The sequence below is a fragment of the Cynocephalus volans genome, chromosome 2 (assembly GCF_027409185.1).
Source record: "Cynocephalus volans isolate mCynVol1 chromosome 2, mCynVol1.pri, whole genome shotgun sequence".
NCBI classification, from domain to species: domain Eukaryota; kingdom Metazoa; phylum Chordata; class Mammalia; order Dermoptera; family Cynocephalidae; genus Cynocephalus; species Cynocephalus volans.
The window spans coordinates 208,484,799-208,509,238 of record NC_084461.1 but is presented as its reverse complement, the minus strand read 5'-3'; the positions used below and the strand labels follow the sequence as shown (position 1 = coordinate 208,509,238).

Genomic DNA, 24,440 nt, shown 5'->3' with positions numbered 1-24,440 from the left:
TTGGTTCTCTGGGCTCATATCAAAGCCATCCGAATAATTTACAACATGTTAGGCCTTTTCACAGTCCTTGAGTTAAATTCAGAATTGGGTGCGCTTTGGACTGGCTGCCTGAACTGAGTTGTGGCTCTATCAGATCCCACGTGTGCATACACGTGTCTCAAATGTACTTAAATGCCAGCTGCCGGACAGAACCTTGGGTAGGTCCAGCCATGGGGCAGGCTGTGGGCCGCGCCTGGACGCAGCTCCTGGCACCCGCCTCCAGAGCTTTCTCAGCTGCAAGCCAGGGCCTCCTCTCGCCTCCGGCTCTGTGTCCCTGTAGGAGTGCAGGCCCCAGACTCCCGTGTGGGGAATCTGCAGAGCCAGGGTCCAGCGGGTTGTGGGATTCTGGATGTATTTTGAGTTGGCTGCAAAGACAGGTGCAGCCTTCTCAGGACAGACACTAGGTTTTAGTACCAGTGGATGGGAGGATGCCCCAGCCTTGGATGGCAGACCCCACTTTGATCATGGGACCCCTGGGCCTTGCCCAGGAGCAGCAGCCGCCTGTACATCATCTGGATGTGCCCATATCTGCCAGGGACTGAAAGTGCTCCTTGTTTTATATCCCAGACCCTTGTCATGCACTTGCACCCTGCTCTCACCCCCCATGGACTGATAATTTTCTATTATTTCTATTATTTCTTTCTTCTTTCACCAGGGAGTGGGCTGGTGCCTGGTGCTGGGTGTTCCCAACCTCAGGCCCAGGTCAGAGCACTTCTCCTCCCCTCCCCCCTCCACCCCTTTCCTCTCTGTGCCCTGCTTTTTGGCTGTGTCTTGCCTGTGTTCCATGCCAGTAGCTTGCAGAGTAGACAGAGGACGCCATCTGCAGGGTAGAAAGGCTGAGATGGCCCTCTGTGCGGTGAGCGTGAGCTTGGGAGGACTGAGCTGCCCCATGGCAAACCTGAAAGGAATTCCAGGGATGAAACCTGTGCCCAGGGTGGCTTCCTTCCTGGATTACCATGTGGCTGGACACCTTCCAAGATGCCTGGTCTGCGTGGCAAGGGCTGCGCTTTCGTTCTCATTCACTTGTAAGGAAGGGTAACCTTTACAACTGCAAGGCATTTGGACTCAAGGAAAATGTTTGGTTCTGTGTCTGGCTCAGAACACCGAATGAGGTTTCAGTTTGGAGAGGACCTGCTGGTTGACGTGGTGTGCGTGTGTGTCGGGGGCACAGTTTGCAAGGGTGATCACACATATCCTTGGCCAACTGCACCACTGCGTTGCTTCATCTCTACGTTTGCTCTAATATGTGGTGCGTTGTCTCCCCTGTGTTGTCACAGCATGGGGTCTCCCGATGAGGTCTACCGAACAGAGCCTCTTGCCCTTTAGAAATCGCAGGGGCCCTTCCAGGTCTGTGCTTCCATCTGACCTCTCGCCCCTTCCCCCAGCAGGGCAGCGGGACTACGATCTCCTGGTGATTGGCGGGGGTTCTGGCGGCCTGGCTTGTGCCAAGGAAGGTATGTATTCTATGTCTCATGTCCCCGCTGGTTTGGCAGGTCCTCGAAGCTTTCAGGGACCCCTGGAAAGGGTGGCACTGTCCTTGGGGCTGGGTGGGGGTTGGCCTGAGCACCCACAAGCTGAAAGTGCTGCCTCCACAGCTGGTCTGCCATGGTCACCCGGCAGCCTCCTCGCCACGCCCGCTGTCTGCTGCACCCAGTGGCCCCGGTGGTAATTTCAGTCTGAGCTGCCTTCCCCGGCTCCAGGGCTCCCACTTGACTCACAGTGAAAGCCACCAGGCCTTACGGATCTGCCCTGCACCCATCCAGTCTCAGTTCCCGCCACGCACACCCTGCCCGGCCCTCTCGCTCTTCTCAAATGCTTCCAGAAGGTCTTTCTTTCCTTTGCCTCACCCTGGCTGTCTGCCCTGCCTGGCCCACCCTTCGCCCGCCCAGTTAGCGGCGAGGCTCCTCCCCTCCCTCCGTCTGTGCCTTCCTGAGAACTGCACCCTCCCCAGACACCTGGGCTGCTTCTGCGGGTCCTGTCTCGATCTCAGCCCGGCACCCAGTGGGCACCCAATAAGGATGTGTCGGATGAACAGGCGGGACCCAGAGGCGTCCAGAGACATCACCGTGCAGGCCACCAGTGCTCCGCAGGGACTCTGTGCCCTGCTGGGGGAGTTCCTGGTGGTGGTCTACTCAGGGTTGCATCTCGAACGGGGAGGGGAGGAGATGGAGGAGGGGTGGGCCCAGATAAGAGGGAGCTGCCCAGGTGCTCCAGTCATGAAACTGGTTCTCTAACATCAAATACTGGGTTTTACAGTTACAGATGGTGTAAAGGAAATCCACTGTCCACTGCTCTTGATGTAAGGGGCTGGGGAGGCACCGGCCTGCAGTGGAGGCAGGAACCTGCAAAGTCCCCTGGCTGATTGTGGGTCAGCAAAGGCACATGGCGTTAGCACCCTACTGGACCCTCAGAGCCACCCCCAGAATGGATGGCACAGATGGACAGATGTCCTGTGGATGTCCCTTATGGCAGAATGGATTCCCGGACCACGTGTCCACTCCCGTGCGTGGCTCTAGAGACTCACATCTCCTTATCTGGAATGTGGACAGTTCCTGGTCTGTCCTGGCCTTTTCTGAGAGTGGCGTTTCCTCTGTGGATGACTGCGTTATTCTACAGCTTTGTTGAGATATAATTGACATACAGTAAATGGTACATATTTAAAGCAGACAGCTCGATAAGTTTTGACATGTGTATATACCTGTGAATCCAGTACTACAATCAAGGTAGTGAATTACCCCTCTGTCAGTCTGCTGGGCTGCTGTTACAAAGTTCCACAGACTGGAACTAAACAATAGACTGGAACTAAACAGTTCCACAGACTGGAACTAAACAGACAGGCCTAAACAATAGATATTTATTGTCTCTCAGTTCTGGAGACTGGAAATCCAAGCTCAAGGTGTGGGCAGGCTCAGTTCCTTCTGAGGCCTCTCTCCTTGGCTTGCAGGTGCTGTCTCCTCCCTATGTCCTCACAGGTTCGTCCCTCTGTGCCTGTCTGTGTCCTAATCTCCCCTGATAAGGACACCAGTCCTATTGGATCAGGGCCCACCCTCGCTGCCTCACTTGAACTTAATTACCCCTTTTAAGGCCCTGTCTCCAAATATAATCACATTCTGAGGTGCTGGGGGTTAAGATTTCAACGTGAACTTGTGGGAACACAACTCAGCTCATAACAAGCCCCAAAGTTTCCTCAAACCTCGATAATCTCTTCCCACTTCCCTCTCCTCCCGTGTCATCAGACAGTCAATGATCTGCTTTCTCTCGTGGATTAGTTTGCCTTTTCTAAAATTATGTATAATGAGATCATGCTGTACGCACTCTTACTTTTTCTGTCTTCTCTCACTCAGCATGGTTATTTTGACTCCTCTCCATTGCTGTGCGTGTCTATAGTTCATTTCTTTTTATAGTGAGTGGTGTCCTAGTGTTTGGAAACACTGCGTTTTGTTTGTCCGTTCACCTGTAGATGGACATTTGGGTTATTTCCAGTTTGGGGCTATTGCGAATAGTGCTGCTGTGAACATTTGTGTTTTTGTGTGGGCTTATTTTTTAAATTCTTTTGAGTAAATGCCTAAAAGTGGACGGACTGGGTCATGGGGTATCTCTCCTATTTAGGTATTTTTTCATTTTTTTAAAGCAGTATTTAGTAGTTTTCAATGCACAGGTCTTTCACATCTTTTGCTAGATTTATCCCTAAATGTTTCATATTTTTTATAACAGTTTTATTGAGATATGTCACGTACATAATTCACTCATTTAAACTGTATTGTTCAGTGGTTTTTAGTATATTCACAAAGTTGTGCAGCCACCACCACAATCAATTTTAGAGCATTTTCATCTCCCCCCCAAATACTCTACCCATTAGTAGTCATTCCGCATCCCCTCCTTTCCCTAGCCCCAGGCAGCCACTAGTCTACTTTCTGTCTCTACGGACTTGCCTATTCTGGACATTCCATGTGAATGGAATCATACGTGGTCTCCTGTCATTGCTTCTTTCACGCAGCATGATGTTTTCAGCAGTCGTCTGTGATATAGCATGTATCAGGACCTCATTCTTTTTTACAGCTGAATAATAATCCATTGTATGGCTACACCACGTTATCTATCCATTTGTCAGGTGATGGATATTGAGTTGTCCAATCCCATTTTTTGGCTATTATGAGTAATGCTGCCATGCACATCTGTATATAAGTTTTTGTGTAGACAAAACTCTGTGTTTCTCTAGGATATATACCTCAGAGTGGAGTTGCTGGGTGACACGGTAACTCTGTGTTTAACCTTTTCAGAAACTGCCAGACTGTTTTCCAAAGCAGCTGCAGTTTTTACTTTCACCAGCAGTTTCTCCACATCCTTACCAACGCTTATCTGCTTTTTAATTATAGCCATCCTAATTAGGTGTCACTGTGGTTGATTTGTATTTCCCTTATAATTAGTGATGTCGAGCATCTTTTGATGTGCTCATTGGTTGTTGTTGGTTGTTTTTGGCAGCAGGCTGGTACAGGGATCGAACCCTAGAGCTTGGTGTTATCAGCACGTAACACTCTAACCAAGGGGCCTTTATTGGCCGTTTGTATATCTTCTTTGGAGAAATGTCTATTCAGAACTTTTGCCCATTTAAAAAATGTGTTATCTGTCTTTTTATTATTGAGTTGCAAGAGTTTTTAAAAATATATTCTGGATAGTAGACCCTTATCAGATATGCAATGTGCAAACACTCTCCTATTTTGTGGGTTGTCTTTTCACTGTCTTGATGGAGTCCTTTATAGCACAAAAGTTTTTAATTTTGATGAAGTCCAGTTTTTTGTTGTTGTTGTTGTTGCTTGTGATTTTGGTGTCATATCTAAGAAACCATTGCCTAATCCAAGGTCACAAAGACTTATGCCTGTGTTTTCTTGTAAGAGTTTTATAGTTTAAGCTCTTACATTTAGGTCTTTGGTCCATTTTGAGTTGATATATAAATATGGTGGGAGTTGGTTGCTTTAGGGGTCATAGCATACGTCTTGATCTTGTCAGTCGACCTCCAAGTGATAGTACAGACTTCACACGTAGTATAAAAACCTTACAATACTATATTTCTTTTTCTTCCCTCTTTATTCTATGTTGTCATACATTTTATTTTTACATGTTATATATCCCACAACACATCATTATTAATATGTTTATACAGTTACTATTTTTTTGCACCCTCCCACCTTTAAACAATTACATTTAAAAGAGATTTAAGTAATATGAGAAAAATCTTACCCAGGTAATTACCATTTCCAGTCCTCTTCATTCCTTTGTGCTGGTCTCTATTTCTATGGTATCAATTTTCTTCTACCTTAAAGATGTCCTTTAACATTCCTTGTAATGTGGCCAAAGTGACAGTGAATTCTTTCAGCTTTTATATGTCTGAAAACACCTTTATTTTGCCTTTGTTTTTAAAATATATTTTCTCAGGGTATAGAATTCAAGGTAGAAGTTTGTTTTTTTTTCTTTAGTACTTTAAAGCCTTTGCCCCTCTTGCTTGCACTGTTTCTGATGAGAAATCTGCTGTCTTTATCTTTGTTTCTCTATAGTGTGTCTTTGCTCTGGAAGAAATTCAGAATTTTCTTTTTTCATTGGTTTTGAGCAATGATTTTTAATTATCATGGGCCTTGATGAAGTTTTCTTAATTGTTTTTTTGTTTGAGTTGATGGAACTTCTTGTATCTATGGATTTATAGTTTTCATCAAGTTGTGAACATTTTTGACCATTATTTCTTCAAATAATTTTTCCATCCCTCTCCTTTCTCTCTCAGTTTTGGAGACTTTAATTACGTGTATTTTAGGCTGCTTGAAGGTGGCCCCAGCTCATTGGTGCTGTTGTCTGAAGCTCTTCGGGTTCTGAGGGCTGCCCCCCCCCAATTTGTTTTTTATAGTCTCTGTGTTTCATTTTGGATAGTTTCTATTCCTTTGCTTTCAAATTCACTAATGAAAGACTCTCCAATTTCCAATCTGCTGTTAATCCCATTCATTGTATGTTTTGTCTCCTGTGTTGTAGTTTTTATCTCTACAAATTTGACTTGGGTGCTTTTTATATCTTCCGTGCTGCTCCCCAGCTCTTTGAACATGTGGAATTGTTGTAACGTTTGTTTTACTGATCTCTTCTACTAATACTGGCATCTGTGTCAGTTTCCACTGACTGATTATTTTCCTCTTCATGGGTTGTATTTTACATGCCTGGTAATTTTTGGTTGAATGCCAGACACTTGGAATTTACCTCGTTGGGTTCTGGACTTTTTTATATTCCTAGAAATACAGTTATTGATCTCTGTTCTGGGATGCAGGTAAATTATTAACAGACTGTTTGCTCCTTTTGGTTCTTCTGCGTAGGATTTGTTAGGCAGCCGTGGAGCAGTTCTCGATGTAGGGCTGTTATTCTCACCCACTGAGGCATGACCTCCCTCAGTACTTACCCAGTGCCCCTGGGATTATGTGTCTGGCTTCTGGGAGCAGACACTGTTCCCTGCTCTGTGGGAGCTCGGCCACCTCTCATCCTTCTGGGTGGTTCTTTCCCTGGCCTTGGGTAGTTTCCTTGCACACACGCGCTGATCAGGTCTCCAGGGTTCTCTGTGCAGCTCTCTATTCTCTGGTCACCTGTCCTGTGAACCCCGGCTGCCTCAGTCTCTCCAGGCTCTCAGCCCCTCCCCTCTGCTGGCTTCTGCTTGGGACCCCCACCCACAGTTCGGGGTCCTGGAGACTCTCCGGTTGTGGGCTCACCTCCCTTGTTTCCTGTCGCTCAGGTCATTTGTTGCCTGATGTCCAGTGTCTTAAAACCCATTGTTTCTTATTTTTTGCCTAGATTTTTGGTTGTTGGGATGGTAAATCTGGGGCCTTATTGCTTTGTCGTGGTCAGATGTGGCAGCTGACATTGGCACTTTGAAGAGTCCCTTTGGCCTGAGCTTTTAAATCAAGCATAGGAATCCCATCATTAATCAGTTGAGCAATGTGGGTTTCTAAGATGAACTCTTCTGAAACTTTGCTCTTTTTAAAAAAAATCGTGTCTGTGTATGTGTGTATCTGTGTGTGTAACAGAGAGAGAGAGAGCAGTATTTTTGGAGTCTTTGGATTTCTATGAAACATTGTCATCTTATGAATGAGCTATCTTGTCTTTACTGTCTTAACTTGACAACCCCTGTACACCCTTCACTGCCCTGCAGCCTTTTGCATGAAGACGGGTGACAGTGGGGTTGAAAGTCACTGATGTAGCTGATCTGTTCATCAAGGTGAGATCAGGAATGAGGCCACCTCTCATCTCTGTGTGTTAATAACAGAAAAATTTGTTCTAATCTGGTTTCTAATAGCCATGAATCCAGCGTGTTCTGTAGCGTTTCGAACACTTAGGGGCTCAGGAGGTGTAAGTCCCGCATGCCCTTGGTGGCGGTCAGGTCCAGGGCCTGGAGTTTGCTGATGAAGAGCCCAAGGCGGGCAAGAGGGAAGCTCTGCAGTGGCCCTGGCCAGTGGTGTCAGAGCTGGCCTCAGAGCCTGGGACTTGTGGCCTGGGTGGTCCTGCTGATAGCCGGGAGGGTAACTGGGAGGGTGGCCAGGCGGCTCCATGGTAGGAAGTGTGGTTTGGACTCCGGGTCTCGGCTCCCCCTGGGGCCGGCCGACCCTGGACCTGTGTTTCACTTTTCCTGAGCTTTGGTTTCCTCACCCTAAGAGGGAGGCAGCAGGTGCCCACCTGGGGGACTGTGATGAGGGTGGACGTGGGCCTCCTCATTGGCGGGAGGAGAGGAGCTGGCTGGGAGGAGGGCTTGGGCTTCCCAGGAGAGCTGGAGGCCAGTGGGCTGGGGAGGGAGCAGGGGGGCGCCTCTGAGTCAGGGGCCTGTCCCGGGGGTGGGCTGCTCCTGGTCTGCCTTCCAGTGTGCTCGGGGTAGGCCCTAGGTTGTGCTGGATGTCTGGGCCTGGAACTAGGGGGGGCAAGAGGTGAGGGGGGCTGGTCCCAGTGCCGTGATGGTGGGTGGTGCAAAGACCATGGCCCAAGATGAGGTCTGAAGGTCCCCGCCTGTGGGCAGCACAGCTCGGTGGGCAGTGGGCAGTGGGCAGTGGGAAGGCCAGGAGACCGGGTGCAGAGCTGGTGGGCAGCAGGGCCTTGTGGGCCAGGATGCTGAAGCAGATCGGAGGTCACTAGCATCGCTCAGCTTGGCTGCTGCACAGGCGGCTGCTGGCCTGGGCCCTTCCCCACCCTCTCCTGAGCCTTAGGGGTCCCTGGTCCCCAGCCCTGAACCAGCTCCCCTGTTGTGCTCACCTGCTGTGCTTCTTGCCATTCCAGCCGCTCAGCTGGGAAGCAAGGTGGCCGTGGTAGACTACGTGGACCCTTCTCCCCGAGGTAGGCAGTCCCCATGGGGGCCACATGTCCTGGGGAGGGGGATGGGAGATGGGACCCAGTTTGTGTAAGTCCTTCGTCCCCTGCTGTCGGTATTCCCTGGAGAGTGTCTGTTTCACGCTGAAGCTGTCATTACCTTAAAGTTCTTCATTATTTTCATTTTTACAACAACTCTGAATATGATTATAAAGAGCAAATTGATGTGGCATCATGTGGGCCATGTTTGAGTTATAAAACAAGAACCACATACAGGAGTTCTAAATACAGTAAGACAGGAAAGCCTCCAGCGATCCCCTGAATGTGAATTCAAATGTGTTCTTCCCAACATCCCAGGCACCAGGTGGGGCCTCGGTGGCACCTGCGTCAATGTGGGCTGCATCCCCAAGAAGCTGATGCACCAGGCGGCACTTCTGGGGGGTCTGATCCGAGACGCCCGCCACTACGGCTGGGAGGTGGCCCAGCCTGTCCCGCACGACTGGTGAGGAGCCGGACGCCATGGTGTTCCCAGGTCTTTTCTTCTGCTCTGAATGGAGGAGGAGGAGGTTTATTCTCCACTTATCCTCAAGGGGAGCATGCTGTAGGACAACCCTGTCACCCCATCTCCCCCAAGAGATTTGACAATGTCTGGAGATATTTTTGGTCATCACTAGAGGGAAGGGTCAGCTACATCTCCTGGGTGGAACCCAGGGATGCTGCCGAATGTCCTACAGTGTGCAGGACAGCCCCACCAAGAACAGTCCCTCCCCAGAGGTCAGTGGTGCAGGAAGCTGCTTCAGTTGAGCTCTTTGGGAAGGACACGGTGCAGGCTCAGAGCCCATGCAGACGGGCTGCCACCTGCAAGGTGTAACCTTCAGGATGCAGAGTCACTGCGTCTGGATGGTTGTGGGCCAAAGCCTCCATTTTCCATGAATCCAAAGGCTCGTGGCTCCAAACCTGGGAAAGAGATGGTGGCATGTGAGGATGGATGTCACATTATAGCACCTTTTAAAACACCCTCATTTCTTGATATTTCTGTTAATACACTACTCGCATCTAGTAGTCTGGTATGAGACTCTACAGCTAGTGCTTCTGTTGTGGTTTGTACATTTTGTTTTGTGTTTTAACAGGAGGAAAATGGCGGAAGCTGTTCAAAACCATGTGAAATCCTTGAACTGGGGGCACCGTGTCCAGCTGCAGGACAGGTACTCCCTGTGGCCTCCCTCCTGGCCTTTCCTCAATCAGTTCATACCTGGACTCACATTTACTGATGGTACGCACTGAGCACACCCTGGCAGCCTCTGGGGACTCTGCAGCAGTAAGACGAGGGGACTCTACTCGCAGGTGGGGACATAGACAAGGAGCAGATGGGCCAACTGCTGTGGGAACTGGAGGCTGCCCTGCAGGCTGGCACCGAGCAGAGCCTGGGGCAGTGCAGGATGAGTGAGGGGCATGCTGGTCAAATGATGGCGCCTGGGCTGTGCCAGGGAGGAGGGGCGCACAGGTCAGGAGCCCCAGGCCGGAGCACATGGATGTGGCTGAGCTTCGGGCTGATGGGCCGGCTTGAGGCGGGTGATCGTGCTGCGCCATAGTTACGTGGGTAGAGCCCAGTGAGGCACAAGTGTCTGTGAGCAAAGAAAAGCACCAGGCACCCCTCACAAACCCCACACCTCCTGCTTCATGAGTACCGCACCCCATACTTCCTGCCCCAGGAACCCCACACCCCACGCCTCCTGGCTCCTGCACCAGGAACCCCACACCTCATCTCACATTTTCTGGCTCTTCAGGCCTGGTTGGAGGGCCCTGGTGTTTTCTGCTGGAGCAAATGTCCCTCATGATCATTCCAGCCTGGGCCCACTACTCCTTGCAGCCCTTTGGGACCCCAACCCAGATTCCTACACTTCTCCCTCCTGAAGCATCCTGCTGAAGATTGGCTCAGAAGACAGGTGGCCAAAACTGGCACTCGTCTCAGGCCCAGCTCTGTTCCTGGGGCTGTGGCCCTGCCCTGTGCCCATGCAGGTCGGGGAGGAGACACTGGGCTCTCACCCATGTACAATTTGCTTGGCCTCATGGAGTCTTCCTGGGGCTCCACAGCAGGCAGCCATCTTGTACCCACTACATCCAGGACAGCTGAGCCAGGGCAGCATCCCCCCTGCCCACTGCCTGGGCTAGGCCAGCCGTCCCCCCGGCAGGGCACTGAGCTTCAGTGTGCTGCTGAGTTGTTGCGTCTTTTCTCTGTGGGGCTTGGTGTCCCCCTGTGGTGTCTGCCAGAGGCACAGGCTCTGCCGTTCTTCGTCTCGGCCCCAGGCAGCTCCCAAGGGGGTACCAACCTGGCCCAACTCCAGGCCGGCTCCAGAGTCATGCGCAGGAGGAGGCTGGCGCAGACCTGAGTGGTTTCCACTTTTCCCCACTGTGAATAGTGCTGCTGTGTACTGTGTGTCTGTGCCACACGCTGCTGCCTGGTTGTGAAGGTGAGTGCAGGGCACTTGCTGCTGTGCTGTATGCAGCTCCGACAGCCTGTGGAGGGCTTGGAGGTGGGGAGAGCAGGAGCTGCAGGAGGAGGCGATGCCTTCCCCAAACCACTGAGAAACCACCGAGAACCCACCGCTGCAGCGTGGCCTTGTAGTTAGAAAGTGCAGGTCATTTCTGCACACCATGTGCCAATCACCTTACACCCCGCGCCTTGTTGTACCTCTTCTCCTGGGCTCACTGCACCCCTAAAGGCAGAGGGCGATGCCTACCTGGCGGCCACCTCAGCTCCTTTCTGGAACATGCCCAGATGACAAGGACAGGCCACCGCTCACTGCATATCAGGGCTGTACGCAGGCTCTCAGGACCATCTGGAGTTGGCTTCTGTCCCTGCCTTTGACATCTGTGGTCACCGTATCCCCAGAAACCAGAGAGGATGGGCAAGGGCCTTGCCCCTGCTCCACATTTCCTGGCCTGGCTGTCCACTTGCCCCCAGCCCCACGTGAGCCACAGGTCCTGGGCCTGGGCTGTGGACTGGAGCTCACCTCTTAGCAGCACTCCCTCTTTAATCTGATTGGTGAGGGTTAATTTGCAGAGGAAGTGTTTGACAATCTGATTTTTATTTTGCAGAAAAGTCAAGTACTTTAACATCAAAGCCAGCTTTGTCAACGAGCACACAGTTTGTGGCGTTGCCAAAGGTGGGAAAGAGGTGAGTGCGCGACTCACCCAAGTGGCTCCTTGGGGCGCCTTCCACAGAGCTTGGGTGCCGACTCCAGCTTTATTCGGCCTCGGTGCTGTTCTCAGTAATGAGTGCTGCTGGAATTGAACAGACAGCTTCCTTTGAGGCTGGTCATGCTCCTTTAAAGTGATTAAACAGTTCGTGTGAGATGCATGTCATGCCAGGCTGCCCTGCTGATTAGGCTGACAGGGTGACAGTGTGGGTGATCACACCCTTTCTGCAGGCCTTTGTGGGAATTCGAGGAGAAGAGATGCCTGCAGGGTGCACTGTAAACTGTGAAGTGCTTAGAGTTGGTCTCCCTGGCCCTTCTGCCTGTCCTCCTCCTGTCCAGCAGACCTTTGATGGGATTCCAGCTCTGGGACCTCTCAGTTGCTGGCCAAGGGTCCTCACTGAAGGCAAGGGGGCCACAAGGACTGCTCCGAGGGGCCCGTGCAGGCATTCGAGCCCTCTGGGTGATTGCAATGTCCTTGTTTGACCTGTGGCTTTCTCTTTTTACTCTCAGACTCTGCTTTCAGCTGACCACATTGTCATTGCTACTGGAGGGCGGCCCAGGTACCCCACTCACGTGAGTGTCCCCAAAGCATGGCCTCTCCTGCGCCACTGGGCTCACAGGATGCGCTGTTCATACTTATGCTTCCCACACCAGCACCCCTTACACCCTTTTTTGATTTATTTTTTTATACTCACTATTGTCACTGTCTACTTTGCAATTCTCTCTTGAATCCACTGTGCTGAAACAGAAGGTCACCAGTGACCTCCACGTTGCTAAGTCCTCAGAATGTTCTCTTTTCTCTTTTCACCTGGCCCCTGGGATATCACTGGGTCTGTTCACTGCTTTACCCCAGCGTCTCTTTTTCTAAATCTCCTTTGCTGATTTCTCCTTTTTTCTTCAACCCTATGATGTCGAAACATCCAGGACTTAAGTCTTGTTCCTCCTCCTCCTCCACCCCCTGCTCTTTTTTAAAATTTGAGATAAAGTTCACATGCCATAAAATTCACCATTTTGTAAGGTACAATTCAGTGGGTTTTAGAGTATTCACAGAGTTGTGCGGCCATCAGTCACCAGTGCCTAATTCCAGAACATTCTCATCATCCCCGAAAGCCCTGTACCTATTAGCAGTCACTCCCTGTTTACCCCCAGCTTCCAGCCCCTGACAACCACGAATCTGCTTTTTGTCTCCATGGCTTTGCCTGTTGTGGACATTTCTCATAAGTAGAACCATGCAGTATTTGTTCTTATGGGTCTGGCTTCTTTCACTCAGCATAGTGGCCTCAAGGTTCATCCAGGTAGTAGCAGGTGTCAGAATTTCATCCCATTTTATGGCTGAGTAACATTCCGTTGTATGGATAGACCACATTCTGTTTATCCACTTCTCTGTTGATGGGCATCTGTGTGGTTTCCACTCTTCAGCTATTATGAACTGTGCTGCTGTGAATCTCTGTGTAGAAGTTTTTCTCTGTGGACTTAAGTTTTCACTTCTCTTGGGTATGTACCTAGGAGTGGAATTGCTGGGCCATATGGAAACTGTGTGTTTAACTTTTTGAGGAACTGCCAGACTGTTTTCCAAAGTGGCTGCTCCTTTTACATTCTATCCAGTGGTGTACAAAGGTCTTAGTTTCTTGTTTCTTCATGTCTCATAGGTTTTTGTTGAAAACTGAACATTTCGAATAATATAATGTGATAACTCTGGAAACCAGATTCTCCATCTACCCTGGGATTTTGTTGTTATTGCTGTTTGTTTGGTGACTTTTCTAAATTAATTTTGTAAAGTCTTTGTTCTTTGTCGTGTGGCCACTGAAGTCTCTACTTGGTTAACTCAGTGGTCAGCTAATGACTGGACAGAGATTTCCTTAAATACCTAGAACCAAGGAATCCCTTGGTTTTTGCCAAAGGCTCTTTGTGCATGTGGGAGATGCCTCAGCACCCAGCCAGGCAGTGGGCAGCTCTGCCTTAGCCTTCACTTCCTGCTGGTGCAGAGAGCAGGGTCAGCCCAAGTGAGAGCTCAGCCTGGCACATGCCTGGCCCTGTAGCTTCCCAGGAATGTGTTGGAGCTTCTCAGAGCCCCTGTGCACATCTCATTCCTCAGTTTTTTAAAGCTTTTGGTTTGTCTGTTGTTTGCCTCAACTGTTACCCATCACCACAGGCAGCCGTGACTTAAAACACTGGACAAATGCCCCCAGGGAGGCTGTTGGCACTGGGCAGCTGCAGTGAGGTTAGATAAAGATGAGTCTTTTGAGAGGGGTCTTCAGGGAGCACCCCCTGCCCCAGGTCTGATGCTGACTATTCTCTGGGAAGGAGGCTTAGAAAGGCCCCCAGCTGTGTTCTGCTTTCTCTGGTACTTTCACTTCTCAAGGCTGCTGCTGAGCTAGGTTAAAACTGAAAAAGTTAAAACTCCACAGAGCCGCCATTCTTACTGAGTTTCAGCTGGGAGCAGCTACCACAGGAAAGCAAGAAGGGGGAACAGAGGGTTTTGGCTGAGGCCACATCCTGGCGGGTCTCCTAGGGACCTGTTGCCACCAGCCCTGAGCCTCCTTGTGGGCTGTGGCCACCTGGCCTCTGACTCAGACCCAGGCAGAGCACAGATGGAGGAAGAGCAAGGGCGGTTCTGCTGCTTTTCAAGTGGGAACAGTGGCATGTGAGCATCTGAATCCCCAGCCTCCACCTCAGTTCTGTGCCTGCTCTGGAAATGGGGAACAGAGAAGGCCCGTAGGAACACGAACACTTGCAGTCCTCAGAGGGCCACTGGACTTCTCCCTTTGGCCACCAGGCCAACAGGAGCAGCCTCAGAGGGGCCCGGCAGCTATGCACAGAGGTGGCCCGCAGGTGGGCTGCGTGGCTCTGTAGGATGACACCATGCCGCTATTCAAAGGAGCCAGATAGACAGGGTCCAAATGACCCCCTCACCCAGCAGCCAGGCTCATGGTGGTTTTGCTCAACGCCCCCGAAGGCCACGGTCAGCTCCTGAGAGTGCAGCAATCACCTTGGCTCCTTTGAGGCAGTGGGCAGAGCTGCCCACACACCCGTGCCACCACCCTGGCCCCACCCTCCGCACCTCATCGGGTGGCTGCTAATGTCTCCACCCGCAGGGGGTGAAGCAGCAGCTCAGGGGCCTGGGGGAGGCAGCTCAGGGGCCGTGCTGCTCTCTCTGCAGCCCACCCTCGTCGCTGATGCACAGTCCCTGGGTGCCTGCCAAGGCTTGCTGTGTTTTAGTCCCTTTGATTTCCAGACCTTTTGGTTTTCCTTGAGCAAACATGAGAAATTGCTGACTTTATTTTTTTTGCCAATTGGAAGCGTAAACTGTTTGAGATCCATTTCCTCTCTCTACCAGCACATCTTTCTCTCAAGCCACTGAGAGGACGCCCATCCTTGGGTCTCCCCTGCTGCCTTGACCGCCCCTCATCAGGTGGCCTGTATGATTCCTGGGCACAGAGCCCGCCTGGAATGGCCCTCGAGGATGCCTGGTCCGTCTAGCCTTCAGCCTGGTGCCCTCGGACCAGCCACCCCACCTCAGCCTGCAGCACTGACACCCCACTCTGTTCCTCACCCCCTGTGGCTGGCCCTGCTGGCCCACACCCCTGTTGCTCGGACCCTGTAGTGCTCTCTAGGCCCCTGGTTTGCTGACCTGTTTTCACCACTTCCTCTCCAGGTCTGGGCCCCTCAGAGCCCCAGGGCTGCTTCCTTGATCTGTGTGCCCCTGTCTCCTCCCTTCCCGGTGCCTGGACAGACTCACTCATGGGGGGATCAGCTCTCTGTCTGTGTGGCCCCTGCAGCTGCCATGCCCACCTCAGGCTGCAAGTCTACATCAGGGTGAAGGGAAGGGTCTCAGAGAGCAGAGAGGAAAGTGCTGCCAGCTGCACCCACCTGGGAGGGAACCTGGCCAAGGAGCACTCGGTCCTTCAAGTGCCAGGCAGATGGCTGACCGAGTTAAGTATAGACAGGTCACTTTCTGTCCCCAAAGAGACCACAACCTGAAGACAAGGATGTGGAGCAAGGAAGCCCTGCACACATGTGGGCTGAGGGCGGTTGTAGTTGAGTCTGCAAAACAGGCGTCCTCTTTGAGGAAGTCCCTGGGGCAGGACAAATGACACTCTGGTCACACTGATCTTCTTTTTCTTGATAGATCGAAGGTGCCTTGGAATACGGGATTACAAGTGATGACATCTTCTGGCTGAAGGAATCCCCTGGCAAAACGTAAGACCTCTTATATCCTCTTAGGTCACAAGTGTGAATGTCAGGGCCAGGAGAGCCTGGGCTGGTGCCAGCTCCTAGTGCATTGTTTCCAGTTTACCTAAAGAAGGAAACGGGGCTCGTTATTTGTGACTCACTACGTCCCATGCTGTCTTGGTGTGATAACACATATGTCATATAAAGTGAGTCAGCCATTTATTATCTTGGTCAGTGGTTGTCAAACAGGGCTCCAGAGCCCTGGGGTTCCAGTGGGTCCCATTAGGGACATCGGGGAGGGCCGTGATCAAACATCTGGTTTACATGTTGGGCTTTTTGAAATCTAGCAAGGGCTCCAAAGGCCTCAGAAACCGCAGCCCAGCTGTGGAAGCGAGACCAGCAGCGTGCAAGTGCTGTACACTCCCTGAGCAGGTGCACATGCTTTAAGTGCATTCCCGAGCCCACAGAGCAGAGCCATTCTGGGGGTCCCAGATCAGGCAGCTCCTGACTGTGGGCTGTGGAGGGAACTTCATGCTCACAGGGGCCAGAGAGACCACCAGAGGGCAGCAGAGACTTGAGTGTCAGCCATTTGCTCACAAGAAAATCCTGGGGGAAAAGTGCCCCATAGGTGGGTAGGCCTTGCATGTGTGTGTGTGTGTGTGTGTGTGTGTGCGCGTAGGTGTGTGCGCATGTGCGCGTGGGGGAGCGTGTGCATGCGTGTGTCACGTGCTCTGCTTGTGGTCATTGCTTCACACTTCACAAGGCCTCTTTGTCCGGGGTCAGGTCTTGATTCCCCTGAATGGATGTGGCGTAGTTTCTTCTACCTTTCTACCATTAACGAGCATCTCAACGGTTTCTCTTCTTCGTCATCGTAAATGCTGCGATGAAAACCTTCGATGTGCATCTATATGCCATCATGAGTGCTTCTTATACATTTTTTACAATTATTTGTTGTAGAAAAATACACATAGTATAAAATTTACCATCTTAGCCATTTTTAAGTGTGGAGCTCAGTGGAATTAGGTACATTCGTAACGTTGTGCAGCCGTCACCGCCATCCGTCTCCAGGGCTCTGTCCATCTTGTAAAACTGAAGCTCTGCACCCATTAAGCACTAAACCGTTTCCCCTCCACACCCGTTCTACTTTCTGTCTCTGTGAATTTGACTGCTCCAGGGACCTCCTGTGAGTGGAGTCATACAGCATCTGTCTTTCTGTGTCTGGCTTATTTCTCTTGGCATAATGTCCTCCAGGATCATCCATGTGAAGCATATGTCTGAATTAAGGCTAAATAACCTTTTATTGTACGGATATACCACGTCTTGTTTAAACTCGTACACTCATCTGTTGATGGGCACTTGGTTGCCTCCCGTTACAGCTGCTGTGACTAACGCTGTGAACACAGGTGTACAGATATCTCTTCAAGACTCTGCTTCCAGTTCTTTTGGGCATATACTCAGAAGTGGAATTGCTGGATGTCATGGTAATTCTGTGTTTAGTTTGTAAGGACCTGCCACACTGTTTTCCACAGTGGCCGTACCATTTTACATTCCCACCCACAGTGCACCAAGGTGCCAGCTTCTCCACATCCTCGCCAACACATGTTGTTTTTTGTTTTGGGGGGGTTTTGGATAGTGCCCATCCTAGTGAGCGTGGGGTGCTCTTATACGTTTTGTGTACACCTGTCAGGGCCTTCTCTAGTGGTCAAAGATCTGGGTCCAAGGGCCCAAGCCCTTCAACCCTAACACATTTTGCTGACAGGGTGGCCACACCCTGTTCCATGTGTACTTCTGCCCCCTTCCCACTCTCCCCCCAGAACTCGGGCATCAGCTTTATTATAAGACATTGAATAGAAAGGAGCCTCTCCTCCTGTTCCCGTGGGGTAGGTGGTGGTCCCTGCCACTCGTGGCACATCTGGGTGCCTCCCAGTGACCGGCCAAGCTCATGCCACTTCATATCCAACTGTCCATTGCCATCCACTGGATCCCCAGGTCGTGGCTTGTCTATTGAGTTGGTGATATTATTTCATGAGAAGTTCTCAATTTTTATGTTGTCGCATCTATCACTTTTTCCCTTTATGCTATAATTTCTGGGTTATCCATTTTTTTATCTTTGACCTTCTGCTAGGTTAAACAAGATCTGGTTCTGTCTGCATTTGCTCAGTCGTCTTTTCGTGTATTTGCTGGCCTTGTTTGAACTGAGTGTGCCTGTCTGTGAGCGTGTCTATGAGTGTGTGTGCGTGTGCATGAGTGAGTGTGTGAATTGGTTTGGGGCCTGCTTTCTATCTATTTTTTTTCCTTGTCTTATCTTTTTTTTTTATCTCCCAGCTGGTTTGCGTATTAGGGATCCCATGTCGGTCATGTTGCAGATTTTCTCAGCTTCTCATGTCTTTTAACTTGTGTGATGTACAAATGGTTTTACTTTTTTCCTGTATGTAACTTAAAGCTCTTTTACACTTAATGGCTTTTAGATTTATTGCATGTTCAGGAAGGCCTGCCCCACCCCTAAGATTGTTTTTTAAAAAGCCCCTGTATTTTCCTTTAGGACTTCCACAGGTCAGATTTTCTTTTACATGCATGGGCTGGTTGCAGTTTGTCTACGGAGACCAGGTTGCTGGGGTCCCACTGGTGGCTGACTGCCCAGTCACTAGTGCCTATCTGAAAGCACCGTCCCCACTCAGAGTCCTGAGTCCTGCCACTGGGGCTGCTTGGTTCCTAAATCTTCTTAGTTTCCTTTCACATTCATTTCTCTTGGTGAGATTTAGATATACTTTCCAGCCTCTCCATACGCTCTGTCTGCTGGACCCCTGATGAAATGGCCTTGAATGTGCAGTCCCTTGCCTGGCACCTCTGTCCAGGCTGAGGCCACCCATGTGCTCTGGTCATCTTCTAGGCCTGTCACCAAAGACCAGCATTTTCTGAATCCTGATCATGCACTTTTCTTGCCAAAGGCTGCCCACTTGGGGCTGGGGCAGGAGGCCCTGCCTGTGGGTGCACGTGGCGGTGCTGGCCCGGGAAGGGCCCCTCTCCCTCCTCAAGGCACCCTGGGCTCGGGGACACTCCTCTGTGACCATATGGTGTGGGTGAACAGTTTGGCAGGGAAGACACGACACCAGATATTTTGGTCAGGAAAGAAACTGCAGTGTTTATTTTCTTCAGAAAAAAAAATTTAGATTTTTTTTTTTTAAGAAAAAAGCACTTTCATTTAGAAGGAATCTAGGTATGTTATTGTTTAAGAAAAAAGTGTTTGCAATGTATCAGTCACCCGTTTGGTTCTGAGCATGATTTATGTGAGGAAATGGTTTTTTTAAAAATTAAGCTGGAGATATATCCCTGTACGATGCTTCTGTGAAAATGCGGCTTTTGTCCAGTGCTGTTAATGCAAGTTGTAACAGTGTAATGTAGGAGTGAGTGTTTACATGTTACATTCCTCCGCCGCAGTCAAAATAAGCCCGGAGGGTCTACAGTAGCATTTCTGTATTTTATCAGCTTGGGCCGGGGCCGAGGGGGAGGCCCCCACTCACACTTGGAGGGGCTGTTTCTGCCAGATTTATTTGCTTTATAAATATTCCCCGTGTTTATTTTAACTCGCCTTTAAAATGGAACTGAAATTAATATGGACCCCAGGGCCGCCCCCTGGCCTCAGAGTGTCTCCTGTAGCTGGTGGGGACATTTCTCCTTGTCCTGTCCAGGAGGCTGGGTGGGCAGCCAAGAGTGCCCGGCGTTCCTGTGCCCCCGCCAAGGATAAGCCACGTCTGCCCAGCCCCAGGTCCCTAGTGGGTTCTGCCGTGTGTACAGGACCTCCCTCCCTCCCTTGCCATGAGCAGGCACAGGTGGCAGCTGGGACTTCTTTCAGGGTGCGTCTGCGTGGGGCACAGTGACCAGTAGCTTCAGGTCTGACGAATCGAGCCGGCGGTGGGGCTTGCGGCCCTTCAGCCTCCCGAGGCCACTGCATGCCACCTTGGCCCCGAGAGGCTGCCTGGGCATCACGGTGCTCTTGGGCCCCATGTGAGGAGCTCCCTAGCTCCTTTGCTGGCATTGGGGTCTTGGGGAGCCCAGGGCTGGACAGATGGCAGAGATGGACTGGTCATGCCTGAGCCCAGAGGATGGGAGACAGAATTAATTAAATAGCGCCATTCACCAGACAGCTAGGTGCCAGCAAAGGTCCCTAAGAGGGTTTACAGAGTGTGGGACCACTCTCTCCCGCAGCTGCTAGCCCAGCTCAGGGGCCACCTGACACTCAGAGGAGGGGCTGATGCCAGCCGGGACTGTCCACTCTCCAGCAGCCTGCTGCTTTCTGTCCCTGGATTCCCGGGGCTCTGTGAGGCAGCGAGAGTGTTGTTGTAACTTGGGCTGATTTAACGCTGCCTGTCGGAGTTTGTCGTGGAGGGAGATTTTCTTGACCTTTGTTGCTAATCCGGAAGCCAGCCAGGTCCCGCAATCACTTTTCTCTGTCCCTAAGCACAAGATGGAAGAAGGTAAATTTTATCCTAGGAAGAGCCATGCTGTTTATTTAGGAGAAATCAATGCCACTTAATTTTTTCATTTTCTGCTTACCCTCTATATTCATTTGGTGTGATGTCCTTGTGTCCAGCAGAAGGGAGACCAGCCATCTGCCTGGGACTTGGTTACTACACCGTAAAGACCCTCTGTCCATCTCCCTGCAGTTAAGGCCTTATGGGGCCAGAGCCTCGGTGGCATCTGTTAAAGGGTTGGCACAGAGGCTCCAACCAGGCAGAGGCAGGCCCAGCATCGGGCCCTGAGGGGTCACAGGGTCCCAGGCAAGCCCGGAGCAGGCCCCCACAGGGGTGGAGGTCTTGGGAGTGCCCCCTCCCTCATGCTGCCTCTCTGGGGTGCCTGCAGCCCGGCAGCCTGCCTGGCATTTCCTGTGCTGGCAGGACTACCAAGGGGCCAGGTGCCTCCCGTGAGCCTCTCACTTTGTGTGGGTGTCCCTGTGGAGGGTGGATCAGGGGCCTCTAAGCTGGAGAGGCAGATGGAGAGCTTGGTAAGCCTGGGCTTCATGGGCCTGAATTAATGCTTTTGTTTTTGCTTCCTCCCCCCATTCCAGTTTTGAACAGAAAGCCTTCCCTGTGATTAGGCTAATCCCACAGTGGTTTTGCCTCTGCGGGAAACATTTGCCCACCTCAAGGTACAGAGAGTAGAGCTGCCCGGAACACACGTAAACCTGAATTTGAGGCTCACAGGGTACAGGGCGGCAACTTCCAGTGTCAGTCGAGTGTTTCCAACCCCCAGAGGCTCATGCAGCGCCCTCCCCCCAGGTCCTCTGACTTCTGCTCCAGCACCGCTGTCCTCCCATGGCTGGCCACATTGCATAGTGACCAGCCTGCATTGGTCACTATGCCTGTGCAGCTGGCCTTGACCCCACTGTCCCCTGTCTGTCCCCAGCCCCCAGCCAGCGTGGCCAGAGGAAGCTGGTCTGCGGTTGCCTGTCTTCTGGCACTCCTGGTCTTCATGATCTGGAGGCTTTGGTGTCTGCCTCTGTTTCAGCTGCAACATTTTCTTACTTTAGCTGGTTTGGAGGGAATTTTCTGAGTCTCGTAACCTGCATTCTTCAGAGAATAAATATTCTTGTTAGTTGATTGATTGGGGGGAGGGGCAGAGAACAGCCTGGCCCACTGTCCTGTAGGCTGTGGCCAGCCACTTCCCAGAGGAGGGTCGGTTTCACAGAGGCAGGGGGCTCCAAGAGGAAAGGGGAGGCCAGTTGCCGACGGAGGGGCCACGTTGGCATTCTCCCCTAGCACCTGCATTGCCTGCCAGGAGGTGGCCAGCCCAGGCCACGGCCCCCACCGGAAACAGAGCAGAGGGCACTGTGTGTTGGGCCTCGATGCTCTTACCTAACTTTGCTCTTATGCTTGGGGCAGGATATTCAAAGCAGCTAAATTCTGTTTGCATTTTCAATAACTCTTGATTTCCTATCTTAAAGAAAGGCTTATACCTTTCAACATGTACTTCAAGTCCAAAAAGAGCTAGGTTTTGTCATTTTGAAAAGGTACCTGCTAAGGAGATGTGTGTTTACACCTACACATACGTGTATGCACACCTGTGAGTGCACTGCACACCTTGTGTCTGTCAGCCACTGCCACCCTGTGTGGGACCCGAATGCATCTCTGCACTCCTGGGGTCCCCCTCACCTTCCCCACATGCTGAGCTGGGTGTCTGACCAGCCAGGACCATCTCATGCCCAGCCAGTCGTCAGCTCTCTGTCCTCTCACTCAGACGTGACTCTGGCACGGTTCTATCCCCAGCTCCTGTGAGGAAGCCGCGTGCCAGATGCTTCCCGCAGGGCACCTGCAGGAGTATCCATGGGATACGCTGCTTTTTGAAATCGAATTATATCATTAGTACCTGCGGGGATTAGGGTTGACATCATGCTTATCCATCCTTACATCACCTCCTCTTGTTCAAAGACTGTAGGGGTGATCTGACGAGCCCACCCACATGTAGCCGCCCTGGCTGGGGGTTCTCATTCTGAGTTAGGTTCTGTGCCTATATGTGTGTGTGTGTGTGTGTAAACACGTGTGTACATGAGGATATGTAAGCCTGTGCATGTGACTAGACGTGTGTGGGTGCCAGTATGTGTGCACGTGTGCGTGTGTGCATGTGACTGCATGTGTGCATGTTGGTGTGTGTATGTTGCGTGAGGGCACACTTGCATGTGCGTGCATGTGACTTCATGTGTGTGTGTCAATGTGTGTGCCTGTGAGTGGATACAAGTGCACGTGTGTGCACACGTGCGGATGTGGAGTTGAATAGCAGGAGAGGATTTAAACTACGAGAGCAAATATTTCCAGTGACTTTGCTGGATCCCAGTGTTCTGTGCTTCCTGTCCACGCCTGGTACCCTCAGTCCCTGCTTGCCTTAGGTACAGGTATGGTGGGGCTGGGGACAGGTGTGCACCTTCCAGCCTGGCCGTCTGTGGTCTGAGAGTGTTCTGCTCACAGACACCACCTTCCCAGGTGCCTTCCACAGCCTGGTGCCCTCACTGCCCTGCAAAGCGTCTCGCTGCTTCCAGCCTGGCCCTGGGAGGCCCAAGGGACGCAAGGCAGAACTCCCCTCAGGGCAGGCAGGAGGAAAACCCTGTGCTGCCGACGGAAGGTGCTCACACGTCCACAGAATCTTGGTGCTGCTCCCGGTGCCTTTCATGGGACAGGTGCCATTTGTCATGGACCACATGTACCCTTCACCACCAGGAAATTTGCTGATTTGATGACACCATTACATTGTGTCTCTCAGCTGTAGCCTGTGGGAACCGGGCTTTGCGCCTGCACGACCCGTTTGAGCAGTCAGGCTCGGCGCTCGCTGGCTGGCTGCGTCCTGGCGTGAAGGCTGAAGGGTCCTCCATCCTGCACGTGGAAGGACGGCTCGTGCGCCCGCGGTGGCCACGCGGACTCTCACGTCGCTCTCTGTCCATTTCTCTGACAGGTTGGTGGTGGGGGCCAGCTGTATCCTTTACCAGCATGTAGGTGGCCGCCGTGGGAAGTGGACACTCCTTCCCGGGAGCCCCCCCCACTGCCCTCCCTCCCTCCCAGCAGAAGCTTGGCTGCCTCAGACCAGGCACTTACCAACCTCTTGGGGGAGGACCTGTGCCCAGGGGACAGTTGGAGGCTGACCTTCTGTGGCTAGGGCTTCCTGGAGGCCCTTCCTGAGCCACACGCTGAGACAGAGGCTCAGCTGGACCCGGCCATGAGGCAGCCGCTGCGCTCCAGCCGCACCCGTCAGGAGGAGCCATCAGAGCAGAGCAGGTCGCCAGGGGGCGCCTGAGGGCGGATGAAAGCCCAGAGCCTCCAGCTGAGAGCACGGGTCAAAGGCAGCCGCCCCGTGTCTGCCACTGCACTGGTCCTCCCTGAGCCCTGCCGGGGTCTGCCCATCAGGACTTGGGCCCCACCAAGATGCAGGCCTGGACCTGGAGGCTGAGGTTCAACTCCAGAGCCAGGAAGGGCGCCCTGCGGAGGCGGAGGCTGGCCTGGCCCGCGGGTGCTGCGGGGAGGGCTCGTGGCTCTGACTGACAGAACCCGCCCCTCGGCAGTGCTCTCGCGACGTGGGGGTGACGGGTCTCTGCAGCTCGCGTCGGGAGCCTCCTCTGGGACTGCCTGGATGGGTGGCGGCATTGGCTGCTAGCACGGGGCCCTGCGGTCTTGTCCCTTTGCTCCCAAGGTCATGAACCGTTAGCATTCCTTAGCCTGCTGCCACTGCAGACGTGGCCCTGGAGTGTGCCGGCTTTCTCACCGGGATCGGGCTGGACACCACCGTCCTCATGCGCAGCATCCCCCTCCGCGGCTTTGACCAGGTAGCGCCTGCAGCCCCAGCTCCCACCCCGCTGCTCTGCTCCCCCGGGGGCTGCGCTTCCTTCCGCCCACCATCCAGGTGTGGGCTGGGAGTGAGGTCAGAACCTTTAGAAAGGGGCCTTTGAGGTGAACAAGGAGATTGTTCAGGAAATGCAAAAACACATATGCCAGGGCTGGCCAGTCAGCTCAGTTGGCTTCAGCGTGGTGTTGAGAACACCAAGGTCAAGGGTTGGGTCCCTGTACTGGACAGCTGCCAAAAAACAAAACAAAAAACACGTGCAAGAGCGTGGAACGGAGGGTTGGCGGTGGAGTGTGCGTGCAGCTGCGCAGAAGCACCGCACCTGGGGACCAGGTGGGCAGCCAGGCCCAGCCTCATGCATGGCAGGTCGGTCACTTCTTCCAGTCATTT

At 52.1% G+C, this 24,440-nt stretch overlaps 1 protein-coding gene across 3 annotated transcripts in view; it reads left to right on the top strand.

The window, feature by feature from the left end:
- LOC134369858 (thioredoxin reductase 2, mitochondrial-like) overlaps positions 1–24,440 on the top strand; it is a 50,707-nt gene that overhangs the window by 2,528 nt on the left and 23,739 nt on the right. For 2 of the 3 annotated variants that reach the window (XM_063086635.1, XM_063086633.1), the window contains exons 2-10: positions 1,425–1,493; positions 8,326–8,382; positions 8,713–8,857; positions 9,486–9,560; positions 11,455–11,533; positions 12,066–12,128; positions 15,685–15,755; positions 23,169–23,188; positions 23,942–24,033. In XM_063086635.1, the coding sequence (XP_062942705.1) occupies positions 1,425–1,493; positions 8,326–8,382; positions 8,713–8,857; positions 9,486–9,560; positions 11,455–11,533; positions 12,066–12,128; positions 15,685–15,755; positions 23,169–23,188; positions 23,942–24,033 (671 nt within the window). The remainder of the gene's footprint in view (positions 1–1,424; positions 1,494–8,325; positions 8,383–8,712; positions 8,858–9,485; positions 9,561–11,454; positions 11,534–12,065; positions 12,129–15,684; positions 15,756–23,168; positions 23,189–23,941; positions 24,034–24,440) is intronic. The other variant, XM_063086634.1, reaches the window with a different exon arrangement.